The sequence below is a fragment of the Cnephaeus nilssonii genome (assembly GCF_951640355.1).
Source record: "Cnephaeus nilssonii genome assembly, chromosome: 9".
Taxonomy (NCBI): Eukaryota; Metazoa; Chordata; class Mammalia; order Chiroptera; family Vespertilionidae; genus Cnephaeus; species Cnephaeus nilssonii.
In genome coordinates, this window is record NC_137080.1 from 2,895,238 (window position 1) to 2,907,734 (window position 12,497).

The following is a 12,497-nucleotide window of genomic DNA, read 5'->3' on the forward strand; positions in this document are numbered from 1 at the left end:
GGGAGGGACACGTGTGAAGACGAAAGAGGGGCTATGAGGCTGTTGCTCATACATGAGAGAGGGCATGGAGACAGAGAGACAGAGAGAAGTAGAACAATCCTCGCTATATTTTGGAGATAGAACCAAGGGCTAAAGAGTAAGAATATAAGGGAAATAAGTAAGTTGATGAGGATTCGTAAGTTTTGGGCATGAACCATTCATTGCTGATGGCCCTTATTCAGGGAAGACGAAAGAGGAGCAGGTGGGGGGAGGGAGACAGCGTGCGATAAGTGCGTGCCGCACATCATACATGTGTCATAGTATCATCCAGCCTGTGTTACTGAGCAGCTAGCCCGTGCCAGCGACTGGGGATAAAGTAATGAACAAAACAGACGCAAATTCTGGTCTCCAGGAGGAAGTTTGTCTGGGACGGGAGGCGCTCCGGAGAACAAGAAAGATGGGAGGAAGTGTTAGCGTGCCGAGTGGGGGTTGTTGTGGTTTTGAGTATAGTCAAGAGGGCTTCCCCAAGAAGTGGGCCTTTAAACAGATTTATAATAGTAATAAATATAATAGAATCATAGCAATAACTCAAAAGTAGTTGGACTCAGTATATTTTTTATTTACCAGATTTGCTTATTAATTTGCTAGGATTCTTCTAGAAGCTGGTGATAACAGTAGGGGTTAGTGTATTTGCTGCCTTGTTTTAACACAGAGTTATCTACACTAATAAAACAGAAAGATGCAAATTGACCGTACCTTCACGACACCCACCAGCCAATCAGGAGTGAGTATGCAAATTAACCCAACAAAGATGGTGGGTTAATTTGCGTACACAGGCACCTAGCGGCCGGGGGCAGGACTCTTCCGTCATCACCATGGCGACAATGCAGGCATTCCGCACCGTCCCAGCTGCTCTGGGCCTCTGGGCACCGTGGGAAGGCGGAAAGGGGCTCCAGGCCGGAGCAAAGGCAGAAAGGCGGCTCCGGGCGGAGCGAAGGTGGTGCCGGCAGCCAGGGGAAGGAAGGCCCATTCTCGCAGGAATCTTCGTGCATCGGGCCTCTAGTCTACTTTATAACCCTGTATGCAGTACAAACAAATAGTTCTTGTTACCTTACTTAACATTGAGAAAGTAGACACATTCACCGAACCTTTAAATAAAAGGGTCGTGTTAAAAAGGAGAAACTGGTGCAAACCACAGAGAATAGCGCTGTTTCTTTTATTCTGCAGTAGAAGCAGATGCAGTGAGTGACTTGTCAACTTTCATTGAAAATTAGGAATGATGTAATACCTGGGCACAGGTGAGCGTTCTTACGACCACTCCTGCCTCCTCAAACAAGCCAGGCCCCCTTCTCTCCGTAATGCGAGTGGTAAGGGGAGAAGAGAAAAACAATGAGAAGCGTTACTTTCTGGAAGTAATTACCACAGCCGTTGCCTCATCACATACACGTATAAACTTCCACATCATCAAAAATGGTAGCAGCTATTTCTGCAATCAATCTGGAAATAATAAGCCGGGCATGTTTCTTTATTAACTTTTGTCCTAAACATAAAAATATACATCTGCAAGTATGTCAAGAAAAGAAAAATATTGGTGGTTCCTGTATTTTCTTTCAGCACTGGTTATTATTTGGAGTTGTCATCTTAAGAAATAACATAATAAAAATATTGATACACAGAAATACATTAAGATATATTAGTCACCATATAGCCAGGGGTTGCGGATAGGAAGTGAGAGTGAAGAAAAAAAAAAAAAGACTTGAGTGTGATGTTCTTGTGATAACTTTGTTAAATTCTTAAACATCATCATCATAACTCAATTTTAGTGGATTTTCAAGGACACACAAAACTTATCAAAGAATTTAGCCAGGAGTAAATTTTCGTATAAAACTCCGAATGGTGACAAAATTTCCATATCAGTGTGTGCAGGTGAAGTCAATGTTCCCTGTGTCCCCTGCCTTCAGCACTTAACATTATCTAGGTAGTAAGTATAACATTAGCATTTCTTCTTCTATCTTGAAATTTTTAAAGTATTTTTTTATTGATTTCAGAGAGGAAGGAGAGGAAAAGAGAGATAAAAACATCCATGATGAGAGAGAATCACGGACTGGCTGCCTCCTGCATACGCCCCACTGGGGATCAAGCCTGCAACCCGGGCACGTGCCCTGACTGAGAATTAAACCATGCCCTCCTGGTTCATAGGTCAATGCTCAACCACTGAGCCATGCCGGCGGGCCTATCTTTAAATTTTAAAGAAATGCCTTCATTACCTAAATAACACCTCCAGAAAAAATGGTTTTGCAGTTTGATGCCCTTGGAACACTGAGGTCGTTTGTCGAGCCTCTCCCTCTGACCCCATGCTCTGATCCATTTCTTTGGTCGCCATTGTTACTGAAGTGATTGCTGCCAACACGGAACGGCAGCAGGTCCGGTGCAGCTGGAGCGCAGTCTTCACCCTGGGGAGCGCTGTGTGTCTGTGCTCTTACTTCTGATGTGGGTGAGCACTCAGCATGTGGAGGGGAGGCCAGTCTGTTTCCCTCCCTGCTGTCAGATCGCAAGGCACCTCAGGATTTATAAGAGCCCTGGATTAGTAAGTGTCTCAGGCCCCAAATGTGACCAAATGGAGAAGTCGGGAAAGCACGTGGCATTCAGCAGGCACCTCTTCCGTCAAGTGCTGGGGGTGCGTGCACACTAGATGCGCTGTTACCGCCCTTGTCCTGTTCCCCGCACTCCACGCACGGACAGAGCCTCATGGGCCAGCAGTCCTCGCTTTTCTGCAGTCACTAGTGACCCGTTTTACCTTTCAGGCGGTTTTCCAAAGTTGGCTTTTTTGTTTTGGAAATTTTCTTGAAATATTTCCTCCCTTTCTACTCTTCCTTCTTCTTATCCTCCATTTTTCCCTCCTCGCTCTCTCTCTCTCTCTCTTTTTTTAATTTATTGTCTAAAGTTTTATATATGTCTCCTTTTTCCCCAATTGACCCCTCCTCCAGCCATTCCCACCCTGGGCAAGCCCCCACCGCCCCAGTGTCTGTGTCCATTGGTTATGCTAATACGCAAGCGTACAAGCCCTTTGGTTGCTCTCTGACCCCACCCCCCACCCCAGCAGATCAGATGAGTGGATTAAAAACTGTGGTACATCTACACAATGGAATACTATGCCGCTATAAAAAAGAAGGAACCTTTCCCTCCTCTCTTTTTATTAAAAAAAAAAACAAAACACATAAAACCATGAATTACATGATTTTTTTGACCTTGTGCAACTTGAAAAGCCTTTGCCCAACCCACACGATCAAGCTAAACAGTAATGCCTGGCTTTTTCTGAGTCAGGGAAGTCTCCTGTTTGGATTTTCTTAACATAAACATAAGTATCAGAATTTTTATTTCCTGTGTGAATGGGTGTTTTTTGCTGTTCTCAGCAACTGTGTCATTTCATTGCCGGTGAAGCTTCATTTCGCAACGGGTGACTCCAAAGCTCCGAGCTTCCAGACTTGTGCCCACATGTTGTCTTTAGTGACTTGTCATTTTTCATTTAACTTTTCAGAGTGTGAGCATTCTTTAAGCCATATTTTTCAAATAGGAGCCAAGATTTATGGCTAAAAGAGGAAACTAAGGTGGTCAGAGGCGCAAACTTCCAGTTAGAAGAGGAATGAGTCCCGGGCTGTGACGTGCAGGGTGGTGCCTGCAGTGACGATACTGGAGTGTGTATTTGAAAGCTGCTAAGAGCATGTATCTTAAACTATCTGTAGCGATGGATGTTAGCAAATCTTACTCTGGTGATCATTTCACATTACAATATATACATATGTAACATATGTTCTATGTTGTACACCTCACACTAATTCAGTGTTATATGCCAATTATGTCCATTAAAAAAAGGAAGTATGAGGTTTAATATTGGAACTAGTTTAAAACATCTATAATAATAAAAGTGTAATATGCTAATTAGACCGGGCGTTCTTCCGCACAACCTTCCGGATGAAGCCGCGGTTGCGAGGGCCAAGGCAAGCTGCCACGGCTGCGAGGGCCACGGATGCGAGGGCCGAGGCCCCTGCACGAATTTCGTGCATCGGGCCTCTAGTAAAAAATAATCAAGGAAATTGAGCTGAGAAATAACTGAGATTTATGACCACAAGACCGCCCTCCTGAGGTTTCACAGCGAATCGGAGAGGAAGGCGGCTAGCATTACCGTGGCACCAGGGGCTGTCATCAGTAAGTGGCAACCTCAGTCCAAATACCGCAGGACGGACTTAGTCGCCGATTTAAAACGCGAGTCTGCATCATGGGAACGCAAATGCATTAACTTGATAGTCCTAGTTTGACGAAACCCTGCCTTAGCAGGATTGTGTGAAACTATCACTTTTGCACGATATTGATGATCAGTCAAGTTTTCACAGTTTCTTAAAAGTCCAACATCGTGTTGCCATATGATCCTGCTGGAGTATTCCCCAAAAAAACGGGCACATGCCGCGTGGAGACTTGTGCATGAACGTTCACCACAGCATTGCCTAGAACAGCCGACAGTAGAAGCAGCCCAAACGTCCATCAATCCATAGACAGATACGTGCGTTATACCCATACACGGAAGTGTCATGTGACCATAAAAAGTAACGGGGTTCTGCCACATGCTCCAACATGGATGAACCTGGAAACCCTGGTGCTGAGAGGGAGAAGCCAGGCCCAGAAGGGCACGTGTGTGGGTCCGCAGCTGTGAAATGCCTCGCCCTTGCTTTGTCTGCTCACTGCTGCACAGACGCCCGTCCCTCTGTACCGACGGCCGTGACGAATGAGAGCAGCTTGCTTCTCCTGAAGACGTGACTGGGAAACCAGGACTCCCATTGGGAGCCGTTAAAAACCGCTCCCTCCGGACACTCTGTACTTGTTTTCCGATCTCTGCCAGAAATGTCTCCTTGTCTCTGAAGTGCTGTTACTCCGCCAGCCGTTAGCCACTCCCTCTGCCCTGTTCTCGGAGCATCCAGTCTACGGCACAGGGGACAAATTAATAAAACATGTCGGGTTGCAGCACAGGATTCTGTTTAGCATCTCTGGCACTGCCCAGCCATGGTCACTTTTCAGTAAATATTTGTTGAAGGTATGAATACATGAATTTCAATGTCACCAGCGATTTGGTCTACATCTTTTTTGTACTTCAGAGCATATGGAAATGAGAACAGCGTGAGTAATTTAAGCAAATTAGATTTTCTATATTGAGAGCTGAAATACATGCCTCCTCTTTCTTATACCATTAGCACTATTCTGGGTCCATCCAGCAGTTCTAGGTACGCCAACTGTGTGATATTTCAAAACGAAAGTTTACCACATGACAAAAACAGACATCTAAATGCAACAGATGACATATACAAAATTTGTACATTTCTTCTCAAAATTGCAGGCTTCCATAGTGGATGAAAACAGGAAAGAAAGCCATTTAAAGCAAAACGAACGCACACTCATCCGTGCGCTTATTCCAAAATGACCTGGTGCCTTTCCTCTTGCCAAGTCCTTTAGGAAGTGATGGATGTACAGAAACTGGGCAGGGTGTTGGAGGAGGCAGCTCTACTGAGATATACTCACATACTGTAAAATTCGCCAGTTAAAGTGTGACATTCAATGACTTTCAGCCTATTCGCAGCGTTCTGCAACCATCAGCACCATAAATTTTAGAAGATTTCATCACCCCAAAAAGAAGTCCTCATCCCGTCAGCAGAAACTCCCATTTCTCCCCAAACACCGCACCGCAGCCAACCAGACATTAAGGGTGTGCCCTGGACAGAGGGACCACAGTGTCTGAGCCGCATGCTGGGCCTGGGTGAGAGCGAAAAACTGTTGGAACATATCATGTTCCAGGTACTTTTCTAAATACTTCTCCTCTGTTAATTCATTTGATTCTCACAATAAGTTTATGAGGCAGGTGCTCTTACCTCCTACTTTACAGAGAATAAACTTACCTCCCATTCTCCACCTCCCATAATGTGGCTTCTGCTAAAGAATTAAAGCAGAAAATAAAAGAATTAGTCAAAGAAAAAAGAGTGGGGGTGAGGGCCAGAGAGAGAGAGAGAGCAGTGTAAAATCCAGGAGGTTAGGAGGCGGGAGTGGAATGGAGGGGGTCAATGAGGGAAAAAGGGCACATCTGTAATACTAATTATCTCCTTAAGATTGCATCTCCAAATACATTAGTGAGGGCTTCAACATAAGAATTGGGGGACCACAATTTAATCCACACAAACAGTTGTATGTTTTTAAAAAAATTATGATGAACAAAGCAAAAGATAAAAAACTCCCCACATAATTATCTTTTGTATTTACTGAGCTATTTAGCATTTCTGTTGTTCTTATTCCTTTCTGAAGATCTGCATTTCCATCTGATATAGTTTTCCTCCAGTGTGAAGTTTCCTTTAGCATTTCTTGTAGAAGAGTCTGCTTGTGACAAACTCTCTTAGCTTTCTTTCATATTAAAATCTCTTTATCTTGTCTTCATTCCTGAAAGATATTTTTACTGGATATAGAATTCTGTGTTGGCAGTGTTTTTGCTTTTTTTTTTTTTTCCAATTTGAAAAATTTAAAGGCGTTGTACTTTTACTCTGGTTCCTTTGTTTCTGATGAGACATTAACTGTCAATCACATTGTTTTAAGCCCGTATGCAGGGGGTCCTCTTTTTCTGTTGCTTTTACAACTTGCTCCTTATCTTTGGTTTTTGATAATTTGACTATGATGTGCCTTGACATGGTCTTATTCATGTTTATCTTGCTTGGTGTTTATTGAGCATCGTGAATATGTAAATTTATTTCATTAGACATTTCTAAATTCTAGGCATTATTTCTTCAAATATTTTTTCTGCCTCATTTTCTCTTCTTTTTTGTTTTGTTACTAAAATTACATGTATGTTAGACAATTTGATATTACCTACTAGGTCCCTGAGGTCTATTCATATTTTTCATCTTCTTCCTCTCTACTCCACATTAATATTTTCTCTCTTATCTCCATTTTGTTATTATCCAGTAAATTTTCATGCTAGTTAATGTAGTTCTATTTCTGCAGTTTCCATTTGGTTCTTAGCTATAATTTCCATTTTTCTGCTTGTCTGTCCTGTCCTTCCATTCGTTACAAGAATATGTTGTGTTACTTCACTGAGGATAGCGATACTAGCCACCTGAAGATTTTGTCTACTACTTCCAGACTCAGGGGTACCTCAGGGTTTGTCTTGGTTGATTTTCTTTCTCCTGAAAATATGCTTCATTTTTGTGGTTCTTTCAAATATTGGGTGATTTTGTAATTGTAATTGTATCCTGAACATTATGAATGTAAGTTTTGGAAAGTCTGGATTCTGTCTTTTTTTTTTTTTTCTGATGACAGTTGTTTCTTTTGTTTTATGAGACAATTATTTTAGTTGGATTTGAACTGAAAAATCTGTTTTTTGGACAGCAGATCTGAATCAGTCCAGATTTTTTAAAAATAAACTTTTATTTAGTTTTAGCTTTAGAGAAAAATTGCAAAGATAGTACGGGGAGTTCTCACTATACGCCATGCCCAGTTTCCTTATTTTGACATATTATTATACTCCGCTTTTAGAATGAGCACCAATGTTGACAATTTTTACTAACTAAAACCCAAACTTGACTCCGATGTCCTTTGCTTTTCTCTTCCGGGGTCCCACCTGGAAGACCACATTGCGTTTAGTCATGACATTAGGTCTCCTCCGGCCACTCTGCGTGGTGCAGCTTTTCAGACTCACCTTGTACGTTGCGGGGACTGGTCAGGTATGTTTTAGACTGTCCCTCATGTGGGCTCTGCTTGATGCTTTTCTCAAGATCAGACAAGGGTTATGTGTTTTTGAGAGGAAGACCACGGAGATAAAATGCTATTCTCACAGCAGTGTATCGAGGGTGCACATTGTCAGAACGACGGATCCCTGTCGACCTTGACCTTGCTCTCCTCACTGAGGTCCTTTCCTACTGTGATGTTCTTCTCGTTCCTTCTGCCTCACTGCTCTGTGCCACCCCGTTGTGCGGGTGGGGTCACCCCCGTCCTCGAGCAGACCTTGTCCTCCGCCAGGAGACGTGGCGTGTGTTCTGCTCCTTGTGGTCCCGCCGTCAGCCGGGAGGCGTCAGTGGGGAGGCCACTGCCAACATCTGGAAGGTTCCCCGTCAGCCAGAGACACGGTGGACAGAAGGGTGACATTCCCTTTCTGACCTTGTCCTTCTGAGGTGTCCCTCGCGCCTCTCAGAGGCAGTTTTCCTCAGGTTCCGCCTCTTGCTTCTTCCAGCTGGAGAGACTGGTTGGGCCGCCGGTGTGCCGGGGTGCCGCCACGGGTCCCCAGCCACACGCCACAGGCTCTGAATGTGCTCCTCCTGCATGTCCTCCCTGCCAGCACCTCCCTTCTTCTGTGCACTTTCCTGGGCCTTCGGTACGAAGGGCGCGATGCCAGGGCTGCCTTCTCCGGGAGCCCATCTGGTGGATCCACCAGGCAGAGGGCCTGCTCTCTGTTTCCCAGAGATGCTGGGTGTGGGGTCTGAACTCGGCTCCCGGTCAGAAAGAACGAGGGAAGTCAGGAATTAAGAATTATGTAAGACGTTCATGAAGGATCACATCTGATAGCATGCAGTCAAGCACTAAGTTACGTGATATAAATAACAGATTCTTAACGTGGCAACAGCTATGATAACCGGCCCTTGTAACCACCAAGTGCGGGGAAACTGTGCAGCACCGCTTCCCCTGGAGCCGTGGCTCCGAAGCTGCAGCCTGACCCGGGCGAGTCTGGAATGCCCTCCTCCTGGCGGTGGATGGAGCAGCTGTCCTCAGCGCCCTCCCTAGAGCTTCAACCCAGAACGCCACCCGCCGCCCTGCTGTGCGGCACTGAGCGCGGCCGCCGCGGGGGGCCTGGCCAGGCCACGTATAGACGTGTCGCCCTGAGCTCCATTCACCACTCAGCCCGGGACCCGCTCGGTGGCCGCCGCAGTCCCAGCTCCGCGTAGAAAGGACTGTGCCCAGGCCCTCGGGCTCCGCAGGGTGTGGGACCTCCGTGCTCGGCTGCAGCCGCAGGGGAGGGGGCGGGTTGTGGGGAATGTCCCCTTGCTCTGCCGAGGGGCGCAGCCTCCAGGGCGGACAATGAGCGGGTCCTGGAGGAGGTCCCGTTGGAGGTGAGTGGACGGTGGAGCTGGGTGGCCTCCTGGCCCGGGGACCGAGGGCGCGGCGTGAACAAGGCCAGCGGCGGTCCCGTGGTTTTCTGGCCGTGTTGTCTGGGAGCATGGAGCTCCGCAGAGCGCAGGTGGGGCCTGGCAGAGGGAATGCTGGGGCGCAGGTGTGCAGAGGGAGGGGCTGGAGTCTCCTCCCCCGGAGCAGCAGGAGCCTTTAGGAACTGGGGGGCTGGGGGGGGGCCCTCCTTAGCAGATGGTGTGAGGCATCAGTGGGGAGGCCGCTGCCAACATCTGGAAGGTTCCCCGAGAGCCATGACACAGTGGACAGGACAGCCGGCGGGAGGGCCGGGAGGAGGGTGCAGGGGACCGGGTCCGGCCCCAGGGCAGGGAGCAGTTCCAGCGGCTGCGCTGCCCCCCCCCCCCCCCCCCCCCCGTGGCTGCGGCGCCTCGCTTTGGGACAAGGCCGCTGGGACTCAGGGGAGCCTCTGTCCACGTGGCTGGGCTGCGGGGCAGCTGGTTTTGTCAAACCTCCTTTAGCTGAAGCCTCAGAACCCACCCGCCACCGGGGCGCATGAGTGCTCAGGGGCCGAGTTGTACTAAAGGCGCCGTGGAGGGAGCGGTGACCTGGCAGCCGCCGGGCCGTCGCTGATCACCTCCCGGCCCCGCCAGCTGCAGCCTCGCAGGCGCTCTGCCTCCCCGACTTCGTCCTGGGGAGCACGCAGCTTCCTTTGTGGTCACTAACACAACGTGCTTCTCCCCCTGTCACCCCGCAGCCCGAGGCCATGCGTGAAGGAACAGGATGCCACCCCCGGCGGGCAGGGCGGGCACCTGGTCCAAAACGGGCTGTGGCCGTGCCGGGGCTGAGGGATCTCACCCTCTTTCTCCCCACTTTCTCGGCCAGTGTTCGTGAGGTTCAACTCCAGCCACGGATTCCCAGTGGAGGTGGACGCTGCCACCAGCATCTTCCAGCTCAAGGAGGAGGTTGCTAAGCGGCAGGGGGTTCCAGCCGACCAGCTGCGCGTGATTTTCGCGGGGAAGGAGCTCAGGAATGACCTGGTGGTGCAGGTGAGTGGCCTGCGGGCTGGGCCTGACGTGGCCCCTGGCTGACGTTCAGGGCCCGGGTCTGAGAGAATAAATGGCGCCCGGGGATTGCCTGAACCTGACTCCGCCACTTCATTAACTCTGACCTCAATTATGCAGCGAAGCAGCAGGAGGAAGGGCTGTGTGTGTGTGTGGGAGGCGGGGGGGCGGGGGGGGGACAGACCGTGAATAAATGTTGGCTGAGCGGGAGCAGCGGAGCAAGGTTTCCATGTCTGTCCAATCCTCCCTCACTTACTCCACGAGAATCCTGAGGAGGAAGGAAGGATGCGAATAAATTGCTCAGATCCGCGGCTCAGGGCTGCGCGGGAGGGATTTGTAACCCAGTGTGACCCCTGGAGGGCCGCGGTGCCCTGCGCCTGCCTGTGGGACTGACCCAGGGAGGGCGCCCCAGGGCCCACGCACAGCGCGTGGGGGTGCCCCCCACCACCCCAGCCAGGGCTGCCCGGAGGCTAAGGGAAGGCACAGTGCCTCTGTGTCTAATGTCTCCAAGCCTGAGTAAGACTCGGGGAGCAGGCCCCTGACATGCTGGAGCAGGCTCCCCTGTCTTCTCTGGGGCTGCACTGCTCCCGCCCCAGGGGAGCCCCGATCCTCTGCATCCGGGGGTCACTGGGACAGTGGTTTCTGTGGGAAGGAGCTGATAACTGGTCAGGGGACCGGTGGACCTGCAGTCCCTGGCCCTCTGAGCGGAGCTGGACCGAGGTGGTTCTCTGTGGAGGGTCAGGCCGCTGGGGCCCCGCAGACACCCCCTTTCTAACCCGCACACAGAGGCGCTCACAGTGGCTGCGGGGCTGCTGTCACAGAGGCTGTCCGGCACCCCATGTCCCCCCTCGATGGACATCCCATCACTGTCTCCTGGGGATGATGTCAGCTGCACTACGGATGCTTTCAGAGTGGGGAACACAAAAGAGCCCTGGACATGCAGATCGCCCCACTCCCAGGCCCCCGCTGAGGGCAGGGACCTGTTCAGGTTGCACAGCCGCCGTGCGGAGCTTGTAGGCAATGGCTTTCCCTAAGAGCAAGGAGTGGCTGCGCTCCAGGGTTTTTTGTCTCAGTCAACTAAAAAGCTTTTCCCGTGCCCGCCACCCTCTAAGTCCAAGAACGTCTCCTTCACAAGTAAGTGATTCTAAGAGGGCTCCTTGGACCAGAATGTTTTATGTTCCCCAAAGCTTGGGAGTTTGAGGTCCTATGGCAAACGTGTCAAACTCAAAGGCTAACCCGGGCCAAATAAACAAGGTTTACCTTGATGTGGGCCGCAACAAAACAGAAGCTTCCATTTTCATAGAAACGAAGGTTTATTTCGATAGAGACATGCTGAATACAAAGGGGTGAAATAAGTGAGTCATTGTTAACATAAAATAATAGAACATTTTAATATCTTTTTTTGAACATTAACTTACCAGACACTGAATAACTGCACAAATTAATAAGCGTAATGCAAATAAACCTATTTTTCTGGTTCTCCAAAAGCGAAATATTTCTTGTTGCGCACACCAAACAAATCAGTCCAAGACTAATGACGTGGCCATCGGCTGCTAAAACATTCGCTGCTGGTCTTAGTGGAGAGAAATGGTGCGCCTGCACATAAAAGGCGTGTAAGGGACATGAATGCAACACGATTATAGTAATCAGTCGTTAGTGAACGTTTCTTACGTACCGTTATATTGGCTGGGCCACAAAAATATTCATTGTGGCCACATGCAGCCTGTGAGCCATGAGTTTGACATGCTTGTCCTATGTCACCTCACCTCCACCTGTGGACCCCATGGGTTAGACCAGTGATGGCGAACCTATGACACGTGTGTCAGCACTGACACACGTAGCCATTTCTGATGACACGCTGCCGCCGAGGATGAAACATTTGCTGCTCCTGAGGATGAAACATTTGCGAAATAATGTTTTCTCCTCAAAGTGACACAACTACCCGAGTTATGCTCAGTGTTTTAGCGAAGTTTGACACACCAAGCTCAAAAGGTTGCCCGTCACTGGGGTAGACCAAGGCTGCACCATCTGTGTCGCTGTCTGTGGATTTAGGGTCTGTATTTGACAAGCACCGGGGCAGGCAGAGTCATCAGCCTCGGAGGGAGCAGGGCTCTAAGGCAAGTACCAGGCTGAGCCACAGGCTGGGCTCACCTGTCAGCGGGGCTCATCTGTCAGCTGGGCTCACACCGTTATGTCAGCGGGGCCCACCCGTCAGCGGCGCCTTCCTGTAACCAATGGCTGTGCCAGGACCGGTGCCTGGCTGCCTATGGAATGCAGACACACGTCAGGAAGCTGTCGGGGTGGAGAGCC

At 49.2% G+C, this 12,497-nt stretch overlaps 1 protein-coding gene across 11 annotated transcripts in view; it reads left to right on the forward strand.

The window, feature by feature from the left end:
- The window catches only part of PRKN (parkin RBR E3 ubiquitin protein ligase), a 529,515-nt gene that overhangs the window by 144,638 nt on the left and 372,380 nt on the right, over positions 1-12,497 (forward strand). For 10 of the 11 annotated variants that reach the window (XR_013813998.1, XM_079780669.1, XM_079780666.1 and 7 more), the window contains one exon: positions 10,009-10,172. The exons of the other annotated variant lie outside the window; for it this stretch is intronic. Coding sequence is in view for 4 of the 10 variants with exons in the window: in XM_079780669.1 (XP_079636795.1) it covers positions 10,009-10,172 (164 nt within the window). In the remaining 6 variants the exon portion in view is untranslated. The remainder of the gene's footprint in view (positions 1-10,008; positions 10,173-12,497) is intronic. 11 annotated transcript variants of the gene reach the window in all.